The 13,009-nt window shown below is 40.8% G+C and overlaps 1 protein-coding gene across 1 annotated transcript; it reads left to right on the plus strand.

The window, feature by feature from the left end:
• Positions 1-323: 323 nt before the first annotated feature.
• ephx4 (epoxide hydrolase 4) lies at positions 324-12,079 on the plus strand. The gene is made up of 7 exons (XM_051376112.1): positions 324-928; positions 2,645-2,730; positions 4,211-4,368; positions 6,803-6,931; positions 7,317-7,420; positions 9,024-9,172; positions 11,162-12,079. Exons 1-7 carry the CDS (start codon positions 686-688, stop codon positions 11,400-11,402), a joined length of 1,110 nt encoding a protein of 369 aa, XP_051232072.1. The 5' UTR covers positions 324-685; the 3' UTR covers positions 11,403-12,079.
• The last annotated feature ends 930 nt before the right edge of the window (positions 12,080-13,009 follow it).

Here is a 13,009-nt window from a genome sequence, read left to right on the forward strand (position 1 = left end):
GCGTGTGTGTGTGTGTGTGTGTGTGTGTGTGTGTGTGTGTGTTGTCTCGAGTTGTGTTTTCTAACAAAATAATTGAGCTCTTGGCTGTGCGTGATAAAAACGCACCTGTGACCGCATCACAACGTATTAATTAAAATATTAATGCGCTGCCCAGAAAAAACCGCAGTCATAATCAAGTCGCATTAGCAGGCATTTCTCGCTGAAGAACCGGTCAGTGAGACAATAGAAAGTGACCGGATATATTGTATTGATTAAGAGCGGAATCATTCCGAGCACGTGCATGTGGCGCTGTTGCCATAACAGCGGCGTGAAGCCCCGGTGCTTTGCAGTGATTTTCGGGGCTTCTCTCTCTGCCTAACAGCGCCTCTTAGCTGCGCTGAAATCTCTGTAAAGCTCCGCACCGAGTGGCTTTCTGCCTGCTTTTCGGACTTGCCTTGTATAGTCAACAACACCGTCTCCCGCTAAACAAGCACTGCTGTCACACGCAAGCGTGAAATCTGACGTGATGCTCTTGCCACCGTCCCATTCAACCGTTTGTTGGGATCCTCCCTTCAGACAGTCGTGCGTATGCGCTGGTAACGAAACAACGGCATTGTCAGAGCAGTGTTTAAACAGAAACGAGCGATTGACAGAGGGAAATCAATAGGCAACTTGATCGGGATTGATTTCCTGCGGCAATGTAAAGATGGCGAGAGTGCTCCACAACTTGCTGTTATTTCTTATCAGACTTGCGCTGAAAATCAGAGTTTTGGGGTATTGGTCGTTGATATACGGTTATTGTGCTCTTTGCACCATCGTAGCCCTGCTGAAACTTTGGTGGAACATCATCTTAAGGCCGACAACAACCTTCCAATGGGTGATTCGTGAAACTCCCCCGGCTTGTCTGAATGACACGTCCTTGGGAACCCACTGTTATGTTAGGATCAAGGTAAGACGCACACGCACATGCACTTAGACATGAAAGGTTTCTGGTCCCTGCAAGGGGGAAAAGCCCATTGTGTGTGTGTGCGTGTGTGTGTGTGTGCGCCTCTCTTGCTCGCTAGGATGTTACAGTGCTACAACACCTTGCTCGTGTCGCGTCGTGAAAAAGAGAAACAGGCCTGATCTGCTCACAGATCATGAGGCGTCTGTTTATTTTATTTTGCTGAGACGTTTTTCGGTGGAGAGAACCGTGTCTCGGTGTGCGGGCGCTGCGCTCAGGTGGTGCTGGAAGAACAGCTCCTCCGCCTCACGTCTCAACACGCAGGGTATATGAGCGGCGGGCTGCCAGCCTCTAACTAACAACCTCTGTGTTCAACATTATGTAATTAAATACTAAAGCATGTCTGCCACAAAAACCTACCGAAATCAAAGTCCCGTGCGTGTCAGCGGCGGAGGAATTACTCTTATAACTGACTCGGTGGAACTACTGCAATATAAACATTGACAAGTAAAAGTAGCCTACTGCATCTAAAATCTAAAGTAAAACAGGAGTAATGTCTACTTAAAGTATTTTAACTTCTGTGTAAGGCAATGCATCATATTTGATAAACTGATCACATGTTTTGTATGTAAAATCTTAATTTGCAAAGTAACTACTTACTATAGCTGCTGGGTAGATTTACTGCAGTGAGAAGTAGGCTACAGTATTTTCTCCTTAAACGTTGTGAAGTAGAAGAACAAAGCAGAAAAAGTACCCCAAGACTGTACAGTACTTGAGTAAATATACTTAGTTGCATTCCTCCAATGTCCAGTGGTATTTTAAAGGAACCACCTCATGGGTGCTGGAAGTAATAATAATAAAAATAGTTTATAAAGATGTTAAAATGTTCTCTTTTTTTACTGGATATACATGTGTATAGTCGTATTAATGTCAGGAAAGAGGTTATGCCATGTTGTTTATCAGTTTTATCCACTAAAAAGTCATACAATTTGTACAAAAGGTTGTTAATAACTATTAAATAGGCTATAAATGGCCATTCAAATGAATGCAAAAACCATAAATGTCGTGCATTTAGCATTAAGTATGACATCACTATATAGACAGACTTTGTCTCAGCACCCCCTCTGACTGATACCAGCGTCCCTCATGTTCTACCCTGAGCTGCAGGCAGCAGTCCCACACTTCTAGGTTAATTACAGCCAATGTTATTTTGCATCACCTGCAATTTGATCCTAAATGTAGCTGTAAAGCCACTATATCAAACAGATCAGGCTTAGTTACAGTGGCAGTTTATTAATGATAACTCAAGAAGCTTCCTATTAGTCCAAACGCCTTGTCTGTGACACTGGAACTTACACACTCAGAATGTGTTTTGCTTATTGTGACTTCGCTGTGCGGAATGATGTATGTGCAGAGTTTGACACTGCAAGGTTGTTTTATACATTCATCTGCTGAGGTTTACTGGTACTCTTATTCTGATGATATAATATTCTAGCAGGAGAGTTTGTGATGCACCGATTCTCACTTATGTGTTGATTCAGAATTAAGTAAGCCATTCCTGCATTGTTTTCCTCATAATTACATTATTAAGCTATTATTATTTCCATGCAGCTACAACCTGTAATAGTCATTTAAAAATGCTGACCTGTTCTATTGTGTGCACTAAGTGGCTGTGAAAAAGGCTGTCAGCTTGACGTTTATATGTGTCTTCTTTCTACCCAGGAGTCTGGCCTTAGGTTTCACTATGTTGCTGCTGGAGAAAGAGGAAAGCCACTCATGCTGTTTTTACACGGCTTCCCCGAGTTCTGGTAGGTCAAAGGGAAATCAGGGTGGGTGGGGGTGTAGTTGCGGTAACAGTATTAGCTCCACTGCACTCAGCAGCGGCCAACAACCCCACTGTAAGATTATGCTTGTTCAGTTGTTTGGTGTTTGTTACTTCGGTCACCTCTCTAAGATTTCCCCTGACTATGAGAAATGCTCGGCTGTAATTTTTGAGCTTTACTGCTAAAATCTCTCTGCGGTCTGGCTCCTGGGCTGCAGAAACAACTCCACGCCAGCGAGGAGACCTCACTCACTGACATGATTTGCCATCGGGAGGGGGAAAAGGGTCCAAAGCATTCAAGATCTCTTCCTCCTGATATGAAATGAAAAACGTAGTTTAGCATTGCTCCTGGATTGGGGCCAAAGAGGTTGTCAAGAGCTGTAAGCCTGTCCATATCTCTAATATACTATCTAAGCTGCTGACAGGACAGGGATTAATTAACAGTAGAGGGGAGCTCTTTCTGCCTCACTTGCTGTATTCTTCACAGGAATGATGAACTGTGCTGAGAGTGACATGGTTGGATAGAACTCTTCACACTTTTGTAAAATGTGCTAATTCCCTCTTAGAAATGAGAAAGAAGAGTGTGTGTGTGTGTGTGCAGAGGGAGGGCGGAGGGGTCCAATGGGCTTACTTTGCTTTAAACCTCATCTATATTCTAAGATCTTAGGGTTGAGTGCCGGGATCTTATACTGACTCATCAGAATCACAGTCAGGGCTCTGCATCTTGCTTCCCCCGCTCGGCTGAGGGCGAGGAGGAGGAGGAGGGGGGGATTTCAGTCCTGATGAGGAGCCTATACAGCAGACAAGATCTTCAATTAGGAAGTCATCCCAGTCCACGTGATCAGTGGGCAGACTGGAATCTAAAACAGCTTCTATTACACAGAGGTGACCTTCGCTCAGCTGGTAAGAAAGCTGAGTGCTAGCTTTAAAAAAAAAAAAAGTTTGTGAAGTTAGCTCGTAAGTATCTCAAATTTGTATGGTATGAGCACTTTTAAAAGGGGCACTCCACCGGTTTTGCATATAAAGTTGAGTTTAAATGTCATGGGAGGTACTGCTCAACCCAGCTGTATAATGTGTAGTGTGGCTCTAAAGGGAGATTTCTACAGTCTGAAAAATACCCCTAATGATATCACCAGGGTTGTCCGGGTTTGGGCTTAGAGACTCAAAATATTTAACTGAAAACCTGTGTTACAAACTGGAGGGGAGATGGAGGGAATATATATATATAATGAATTGCATTATGGGGAATGTAGGAACCAGTGTTATTGAGTCAAGATATCTCGACTTCTGCTGCATCGATTTTGACAGTTATTATTTTAGTCGGTCTCTTGCAAGTTCCCCAACTTTATGGTGGTGCAATACTAAATGGCTGGAGAGCTCTTTTAAAATGATAGCAGGCTGTAAAGCTGAGTATGAAAGTTATTAACAGAAATTAAGTCATCTTTGCGTCTGTTCCTGTTCCTCAGGTTCTCCTGGCGATACCAGCTCCGAGAGTTTAAGAGTGAATTCCGTGTTGTGGCCATCGACATGCGGGGTTACGGGGAGTCCGACTTGCCCCTCTCCGCTGAAAGTTACCGCTTCGATTACCTGGTTACTGACGTCAAGGATATTGTGGAGTATCTAGGTGAGAACTGTGTGTCTGGAATCTTAAAATATCTCCAAGGAGTGGACGCTGCTTTGACAGCAACTTGAGTCAAAAATAAACTTGTTTATCAGTCTCAAACCGCGGACAGCCCTCAGGCCTGCAGCATGGCATGACAAACTTCCTGTGACTCATTCCTACTGAACATGGGACAGATCCCACAGCCAGCTGACTGCATGCTAACACTAGCAGGAAGTTAGCCTGAGGCTTGGGCACACACCAGCATCCACTAATGATTATCTGGCCAGAATGACAGTTTGTGCTCTCTTGTTAGCTCATGTTGGCACTGTTCCCATGCTGTATAAGATAACCTGTCTTAGAACTGAAATGTCAGTGAAGCTTCTCTAATGACTCCAAGTACAGTAGATAGTGTCTGAGAGCTCTGTCTTTGTTTTCTCCTTCACACCTGTCATCTCGTATTCAAGCGTGTTGCAGCTACTGTTTCAGTGCTAATTACAAGAAAACAGAAATAATTCACATAGCCGTGTCTCGATTTTGCAGCTGTCCCCACTTGGTCGGTGTCATTTATTAAAAGATTATTCTGGTTCATTACAACTTGGGTCTGATTTTATAGTATTGCCATCACTCCAATCAGTTATAATAAACAAGTTAATTGTTGAGATCTGGGATGCAGAAAGGGGCGAAAAACACAAGTAGTCAGCTAATCAATCAGGTTTTAAATGAAATCCTATGTTAGCTGAACTTATTACTTTATATAACTATAACTTATTACTCAAACTGTGAGGTACTGTAGGCCTATTCGTCGTGCACAGACACAGTTGTCTTGTGTATAACATTGTGGGTGCACTTATTTTTGGTTCAACTGTTCAGCTTGTTTCTAATCTTTCCGATTATGTGACTGCTCATGTTTCTTGCTCGGCTGCATTGGTGCCATGTTGTCAGATATCATAAATTACTACAATACAACATTATCATAACCAATAGAAATGAAGGCCAAATCTACAAAACGGGAACCAAGTTATAATAAACCGCAATTGTCTAGTAATCCATTGATAGCAATAGGGTTGAAATATTATCATCTTATAAAGTTGTTGTGGCCAACGTGCTAGTAAACCGTTCCCTTTTTATGCATTTAGAACACACAACATAGGCTTTTATTTGGAGTTGCATTCATGACCATCTGGCAAGTGCAAAGCCAATATTCTCTCTCCTTTTAGCTCTGCTTTTGGTCTCCACCTTCTGCTTGTCTGCTGTTTGGTTCTGAGCTTTTGTTCAGACTAAAAACAGCCAGCCTACTGCATCTGGAAACGGTGTTGGCGAGAGAAGTGAAACTGAATCCAAACAGTAAGGGTTTGGGCTCAATGTTTTGTTTCAAAACCAAAGCAGTTAGCTGAAAGCAGCTAAAATGCTCTCGAGTCAAGGGGAAACTGATAATTGCAGTGATAATTCTCTGTCACATAGTGATTCGGTCCATTGTTATTAATATAATATTGAGTAGAGCAGCTTTAAGTAATGCCACAGCAAGTCTATGTTTCACAGTAGTTACTAGTAACCTAATGAAAATACAGCCCGCAGGCACCATAATGGCCTGTAAACATCCTCAAGCAGTTTTTGAACACCTTCCTTATTAAAAATTTACATTCTCATAGAAAGTGCTTTTGAGAGAGGTCTATAGTTGATGTTTTGTAGCTTCTTACATTGTTCTAGCTGTCACTGTTAATTTCTTAACAGGCTTTCAGGAGCAAAGCATTCAATAATGCATATTGCTGTGCAAATGATTCACTTAATGGTCATTTCAGTGGAAGTGAGAGGCTTGTATTGATCACATGATAGCTGCTGTACTTTGATCTGTGATTGGACTACAGAGCCCTGTTAACACCAACCCTTAGAGCCCACATGGTCCACATTGCAGACCACATTTACAGTCAGTGAATGCTGCGACACTAATCAGAGGTTTGGCCCTTACAATGCATAGCAAGTCACATTGCCCTTTCCTCATTTAAGCACTCACAGCAAACACATAAAGGCCGACAGCAGAAAAAACAACTACTCTACTAAGTAGCTCCGAGACTTAGCTATATGACAATATGTGATATCAATGCTGAGATGAGGCTTGCTAGTATGAATCATACCAGTGGGTGTAAATGGTGCTAGCACAGGTAAGGGGATTAGGTTGTAGGGATTGGAACAATAATGTGATCAGAATCCCTTCAGATGGATGCCCTGACCTTGATCTGCATTTGGCTGTATGTCACGAAATACATCCATTTGATGGGTGTAAATGTCTTCTGAGGAAGGAAGCCAGCAATGAAGAAACAAGCACAGTATTGATTTTTGGGCACAGACATGCCTTAACACACAGCACAACATCAGCATGAACATCCAGCTTCTATTGGAAATGTCTTCTGCTACAATAACAAAGCACTGCCTCATGTGCATTTGCTTTTCTTTCAAGGATACAACAGATGTTGTCTGGTTGGCCACGACTGGGGTGGGACCATAGCGTGGCTGTTTGCCATTCACTACCCAGAGATGGTGACAAAACTCATCGTCCTCAACTGTCCCCATCCGTCTGTGTTCACAGGTAGGATTTCACTATGTGCAAACAAATGGACCCTCAGACATAATTCTTTACGTTGTGAGAGAAAACCAATTTTCTTCATGCTAATCAGACAGACTCTGGTTTGGCTCTTGGATTATTACCGTAATTATTATTATCGTTAATTAGGAAGTAGTATTACTTCAATTTGATGTTTGCATCCATCTGGCAAATCCTCTTCTGCCTTAAGGGGAAGATGATGAGAAGCTAATTACAGGAGGCTAATGTGAGGCTGGAACAGCTGGTTTAACTGGTGCAAACAGAGAGGCAAAGTCATTGAGAGTTATCACATCCACGACCCTGACAAACTCAGCTTTAATTAATATTGAACAGCTGAACTTCTCCTTTCCTCTCCTCTCCTTTCCTCCAGATTACGCTCTGCGTCACCCGAGTCAACTGCTGAAGTCCAGTCATTTCTTTTTCTTCCAGCTGCCCCGCTTTCCGGAGCTCATGCTCTCCATCAATGATTTCAAGGTAGTGTGTCATGTGTGGGCTTAAGGCAGGTGTGTGTTAACGGTCAGGGACTCGTTTTAAGTGTTTTGCAGAGAAACAGAGAGCAAGAGTATTTTGTGAGTAAACAATAAAACACAAAATAAGGTAGAGAATTAAGTAGAATTGAAGTGGTGAAATCAGAAATGACCCAAAGAATTAGAAATATACTCCACCACAGTGTATATTGAAATAATGAAAGTAAGTAATGAAATTCAATGTTTTTTGTAGTACTTAAATGTTGAAGTGGCCCTCCTACGAGATGACAATAGCAGTCATGGCCCCAAGCCAAATGGAGTTTAAGACCCATGGCTTAAGGGGTTTCAAGGTCAAGGTTGTGTGTGTTGTGTGTTGTGTGTTCGTGCACGTGCATTGGTGTATGTTGCATGTTATTACAGTGTCAGGCTATTTTTAGTGTTTGCATCAGTGCGATTAAAAATAACCTGCTGTGAAAGAGGTTAGTGCTAGTAAACACATACAATCAACTAACCCTGTAGGAGATGTGGAACGATAGATTATTACCAAATCATGTAAAAAGTGCAGAGTTTAGGTTTTACTGGTTTTAGTAATTACAAATAAAGTACAAATAGAAAAACGTTTTTTTCTTTCAGTTTAATTCAAGGAATAATTTGACAGTTCTAGCTGAGAGTTAGATGAGAAGATTGATACCACTCTCATATCTGTCATTAAATATAAAGCTACAGCCAGCAGCCGGTTAGCTTAGCATAAAGGCTGGGAGCAGAGGGAATCGGTTAATACCATATACCAATATACCAATAACACATAATATACATTTTTTTAATCTATACAACACCCCCCCATTTTATACTTTTTATGCTAAGCTACGATTAGCTAAGCTAACTGGCTGCTGGAAGTATTTGGAAGTAGCAAATAGCATATTTCCCAAAAAGTTTAACTATTACTTTAATTTTCTTAAAGAACCAGTGTGTAGGATTTAGTTGGCATCTAGTGGTGAAGTTACAGATTTCTACTGTTTGAATACAACTCAGCCTACCGAGCTGGTAGGAGACACTACAGTGGCTGCAAAAGGCCCTTTCTACAATCAGTGTTTGGTTTAGAAGAGGACCCGCTCAGTCTGTATATAAAAACAGCTCATTTTAAGGTAACAAAGACACAATGATTCTTATTTTCAAGTGATTATACACTAATGAAAACATACCTATGAAAATTATATTCCATTTCTGACATTAGATCCTCCTCAATGTTACTGGACCTTTGAATCTAAATGACTTATTGTTAAGCTTTACAAGGCTTTTTTAATTTCATCTAATGTTCGGGGTGAGATGTAGTTTAAATATTTGCTAACTAAATATGCAGTTAGATAATGTTCCTTTATGCTTGTGCTAGAGGTTTCAGAAGCAAAAGCACAGCACGTAATGTCGTTGAGCCAGCAGTAAGTCAGGGCGCCAGAGCTGTGGCCCAAGGTCATGAGAGCTGATTTCACCACTGAAGTACCTTTTCTGACTCATATTACAGTGTCGTGGACGTCCTTCTGTAAATGTTTTCTCAATAATACTGTCGCAGTCCCATAAATTCACTCTGCTGTTTGCTGCTGTCTCTGCTGCAGGCTCTGAAGGCCTTGTTCACCAGCCGCAGCACAGGGATTGGAAGGAAAGGCCGGTGGCTCACTGCAGAGGACTTGGAGGCCTATCTGTATGCACTCTCACAGCCGGGAGCTCTGACTGGAGCCCTCAACTATTACAGGAATGTCTTCAGGTGGGGAATAGTTCACTCAACAAAAGATGATGATTATTATGAAGATTATGTCAAAGGTTTTTTAGACATTTTATATGGGGATTTAGAGTGGTGGAAGAAGTGTTCCAATCATTTAATTAAGTAAAAAGTACCAATGATGCAATATGAAAGTACGCATTGTGCATGTCACTTAAGTAAAAGTATTAGCAAAATGCACTTTTAAGTATCAAAAGTATTCATAATGCAACAACTGTTGCTGTTAGGCTGATATACATTTTATATATTATATATATTTATATTTTTTTAGATTATAATTACTGGCACATTAATGTGTAGGTACCATTTTACTGTTGCAGTTGGAACTAATTTGAACTATTTAAAAAATGGCTGTGTAGTTTTATCTCTAACTATATAAGACGAGCATTATACAGTAGCTGTTGGAGCAGGTATGCTGTTGCCATAGGAGACCACTGGTAAGGCAGGACTTTTTTCCTTCCACGTTTATTTATTCTGTTTTACGCTGAATATTTACAGCAACAAGATGCTTGTCACAATCAGTAGGCTGTCATGATCTAATAAAGAAGGTAAAATGAATGAGCAATACTAGCAGTAAAATAATGATAATAATAATCATATGAAATATTACATCAATAAACAACAGAGGAAGCAAAAAAAAATAAAGAAGTAAGGATCAAGTAAAACTAGAATAAACAAATGACAAAATAGGGCAAGCATCAGGGAAAAGATAACACTGAATGTGTCAAAAGGAAGCCTAAGTATGTATGATTGTTTAAAAAAACATAACACAGACAGAGAATTGTGTAAAAAGGTGCTAATAATATCAGAAAAACTCATCTCTGATCAATATTCACAGCAAATAACTTCCTGTCGTTATTGAGTTCACTGTTTGGGTTCATTGTACAGTTTGCTCTCTACTGTTATGCATTGAATATAATATGAAATATCCATATATTATGTCACATACTCAGGGGTTGAAAAGGTTTACTTAGTGATAGAAAAATGGCCCCTTAAGGAAAAAGGTTGGGAGCCACTAGTATAGTGTGATCACACAGTCACTTTATGTGTAAAACTTTGTTATATATTGAGTGTTGTTCATATAGAGACTATACAAAATGTTATTTATTGCAGTAATTTAGTAGCGCCATCTACTGTTGGAGCTCTGAAGAGGCAGAACACTATACCCGTCCCTCTGTCAAGGCCACGGTGCAGTCAAATATTTACATTTCCATATACCTTCAGTCTTGCAGTGTAAAACTAGCTGGCCGAGAGTGATCGGCACAAATCAGATCAAAGAAAGTATCAGTGCATGCTTCTCTGACATGTGAGCAGTACATGCATGGCTGAGCGCGCCATCTGCTCCCTTCTCAAGCAATGAGTTATCTCAGAATAGCTTTTATATGCTTACATAAAAGAAATATCACTGACCCATACCCAATTACACTCTCCACAAGCGCATACTGTACCTAAGCACAAGGGACACAAATACATTTTTTATATATATATATCCACTCATCCTGTCCAGAGTGGTGAGGGGCTGGAGCCGATTCCACCCCACACATAGAGCAACATGAAATTCCTACTGCAAATACTATAAGTGGGAATTCTGAAGACATGATAAAGCACAAATCTGAAGAAATTTTCAAAACTGGTCAAACTGTTTGGCTGAAAAGTGAATTTTCTCATCATACTATATTTAGTATTTGGACACATGGGACTAGAGTTTTTGTTTTCCTAAAATGGTAGAAAATGTCCCAGAATAAGCAGTAAAAATCTATGAATTTTCATTATTTCCAGTACACACATGTGAGGGGCTGCTATCTGTATTAAAGTTGCTATGAGAACGGTTATTAGTCATAAGTGCATCTACACTGCTAGATGCTACTTAATGCTACACACTGGACCTTTAAATTGTTCATATGGATTCCCTTTAAAATCTCTCATATAACAACATTTTGGATTCACTCAGGTTTTTCTCCCTTTTCTCCTTAGCTCCCTCCCCCTGAGCCAGAATCACGTCAGGTCTCCGGTGCTGCTGCTGTGGGGTGAGCGGGACGCCTTCTTGGAGCAGGAAATGGCCGAGGCATGCCGCCTCTACATCCGGAATCATTTCCGCCTCAACATCATTTCTGGGGCCAGTCACTGGCTGCAGCAGGACCAGCCCGATATCGTGAACACCCTCATATGGACCTTCCTCAAGGAGGGAGAGGGACGCAAAAGCTACAGGAACTAAATCCACAGCGAGGCCTCCTCCAGCACTCCCCTCCCCCGCCCTTCTCACTTGCCACACCCGGAAGCCTGGAATATGCCTGTGACACCAAGCAACATAGTGATAACGCAATCATTCTTTAAATTTTTCACATTTCAGATATTTTTTAACGGCAGTAGAGATAAGAATCAAAGCACACTTCACTGGAGAGGACACTGGGCAGTACGTGTGACACATATTCAAGATGTTTTTTGCACATGACATCCGCCTTAAAGTTTGTCAGTTACAGCATTACAAATGTGTGGCGAAATCTCCTTGTGACTTGTATTGTGTGGTGCCTTTTAACTTTCGAGTTGTCGCAGTGTAAAGATGTCCTGAGAGACTGGGATGTGGCGTCGTCTGCTATACTTGTGTTTCACTGGGTCGCTCCGCTCTTCTTTAGGCACAGTCCTCTGGGAGCCGTAACTCTCCCATTCCCTTTATCAGGTAGTGTTGTCTAAAGGAGTTTTCTTTTTTTGTATTTTTTCCTCAGAGATACTTGCTCAAATGTAGAGAATGTTGTTATCTTGATCTTTATGTATAGAAATGTCAGTGATTGTTGACTATTGTGCTATTTTGTATCTATTCCTACACACTGCATTTTGAAATTCACTGAGCCAGGTCTACACCATTTGATTTTATAAATAAACTAAGTGTCAATCTGTTGGACTACACTGGTCTTTAACATTTCCGGCCTGTTTCAAGATAATAATAACAGTGGTGTGTTTGAGGCTGTGCTTCTCATGCCCCCATGTGCTTAGTGCTGTCTCTGAACCGTCACTTCAGGCTTTTACACAGGAGAGATGAAAAAGACCAGAAATAGAACTAGTGAAATATAGCGCACAGCTGAGTGACACAGTATTTGACGTTGGTTATTTTGGGTCTACAAACATTTTTATATTATTTTAGGTTTATATTTATACCTTCCCCACATGGTTGCATGCCAACAGAAATGTTGATGTGGAACTACGCCGAGGTGTGTATTCATCAGTCTTACATAAACAGCACACAGCCGCACGCACAAATCAACTGCTGAGCTATTTAGACAAGACAACTTTCAAACCTGCAAAAACCATTTTGTTTTTTTGTTTTATTATTTTTTATACAAGCACTTTTTAAAAAATGTTTTGACAGAAAAGAGTGGACTAATTGTGTAAATGTTGTCCTTATTAGTGGCTTATTGTTTATAATTTATAAAGAGAGGATCAATTATTTATTAAACCCAAACCCCAACCCATTGGTTGCAACTTAACCCTATAAAGTATGGCTTATTAGAAAGTTATACTGATATTGCATCAAATCTCTCTGCAGTAGATGTCTCTGTCCAACCAGACTGCTCATCTTTTGTGGCTCCAATGTTGATTCAAACATTTACAGTTACATTTGCACTGACATCATAGGATTAGAGTAATGATGAAGGACAGGACATTGACATCACCCGCCAGCCAAGCGCAAGCTCTTTTGCTGCCTTCATGGCCAGTCGGAAATATCTGTTGTAGCAGTTGAGGGTATATAAATGACTCTAGGTGAAACTGGAGAATATTTTTGATGATCAGTGATTTCCCCCTTATTGTTATTATCTTTAGCTTTTT

Source organism: Dicentrarchus labrax, unplaced genomic scaffold (genome assembly GCF_905237075.1).
Source record: "Dicentrarchus labrax unplaced genomic scaffold, dlabrax2021, whole genome shotgun sequence".
Lineage (NCBI taxonomy): Eukaryota > Metazoa > Chordata > Actinopteri > Moronidae > Dicentrarchus > Dicentrarchus labrax.

What these genes read in the sequence shown, in the direction of transcription:
- ephx4 (XM_051376112.1), top strand. Translation starts at nt 686, where the DNA reads ATGGCGAGAGTGCTCCACAACTTGCTGTTATTTCTTATCAGACTTGCG. An exon ending in ACTGTTATGTTAGGATCAAG is followed by an intron (nt 929 to 2,644) that starts GTAAGACGCACA and finishes CTTTCTACCCAG; the next exon opens with GAGTCTGGCCTTAGGTTTCA. An exon ending in TCTCCATCAATGATTTCAAG is followed by an intron (nt 7,421 to 9,023) that starts GTAGTGTGTCAT and finishes TCTCTGCTGCAG; the next exon opens with GCTCTGAAGGCCTTGTTCAC.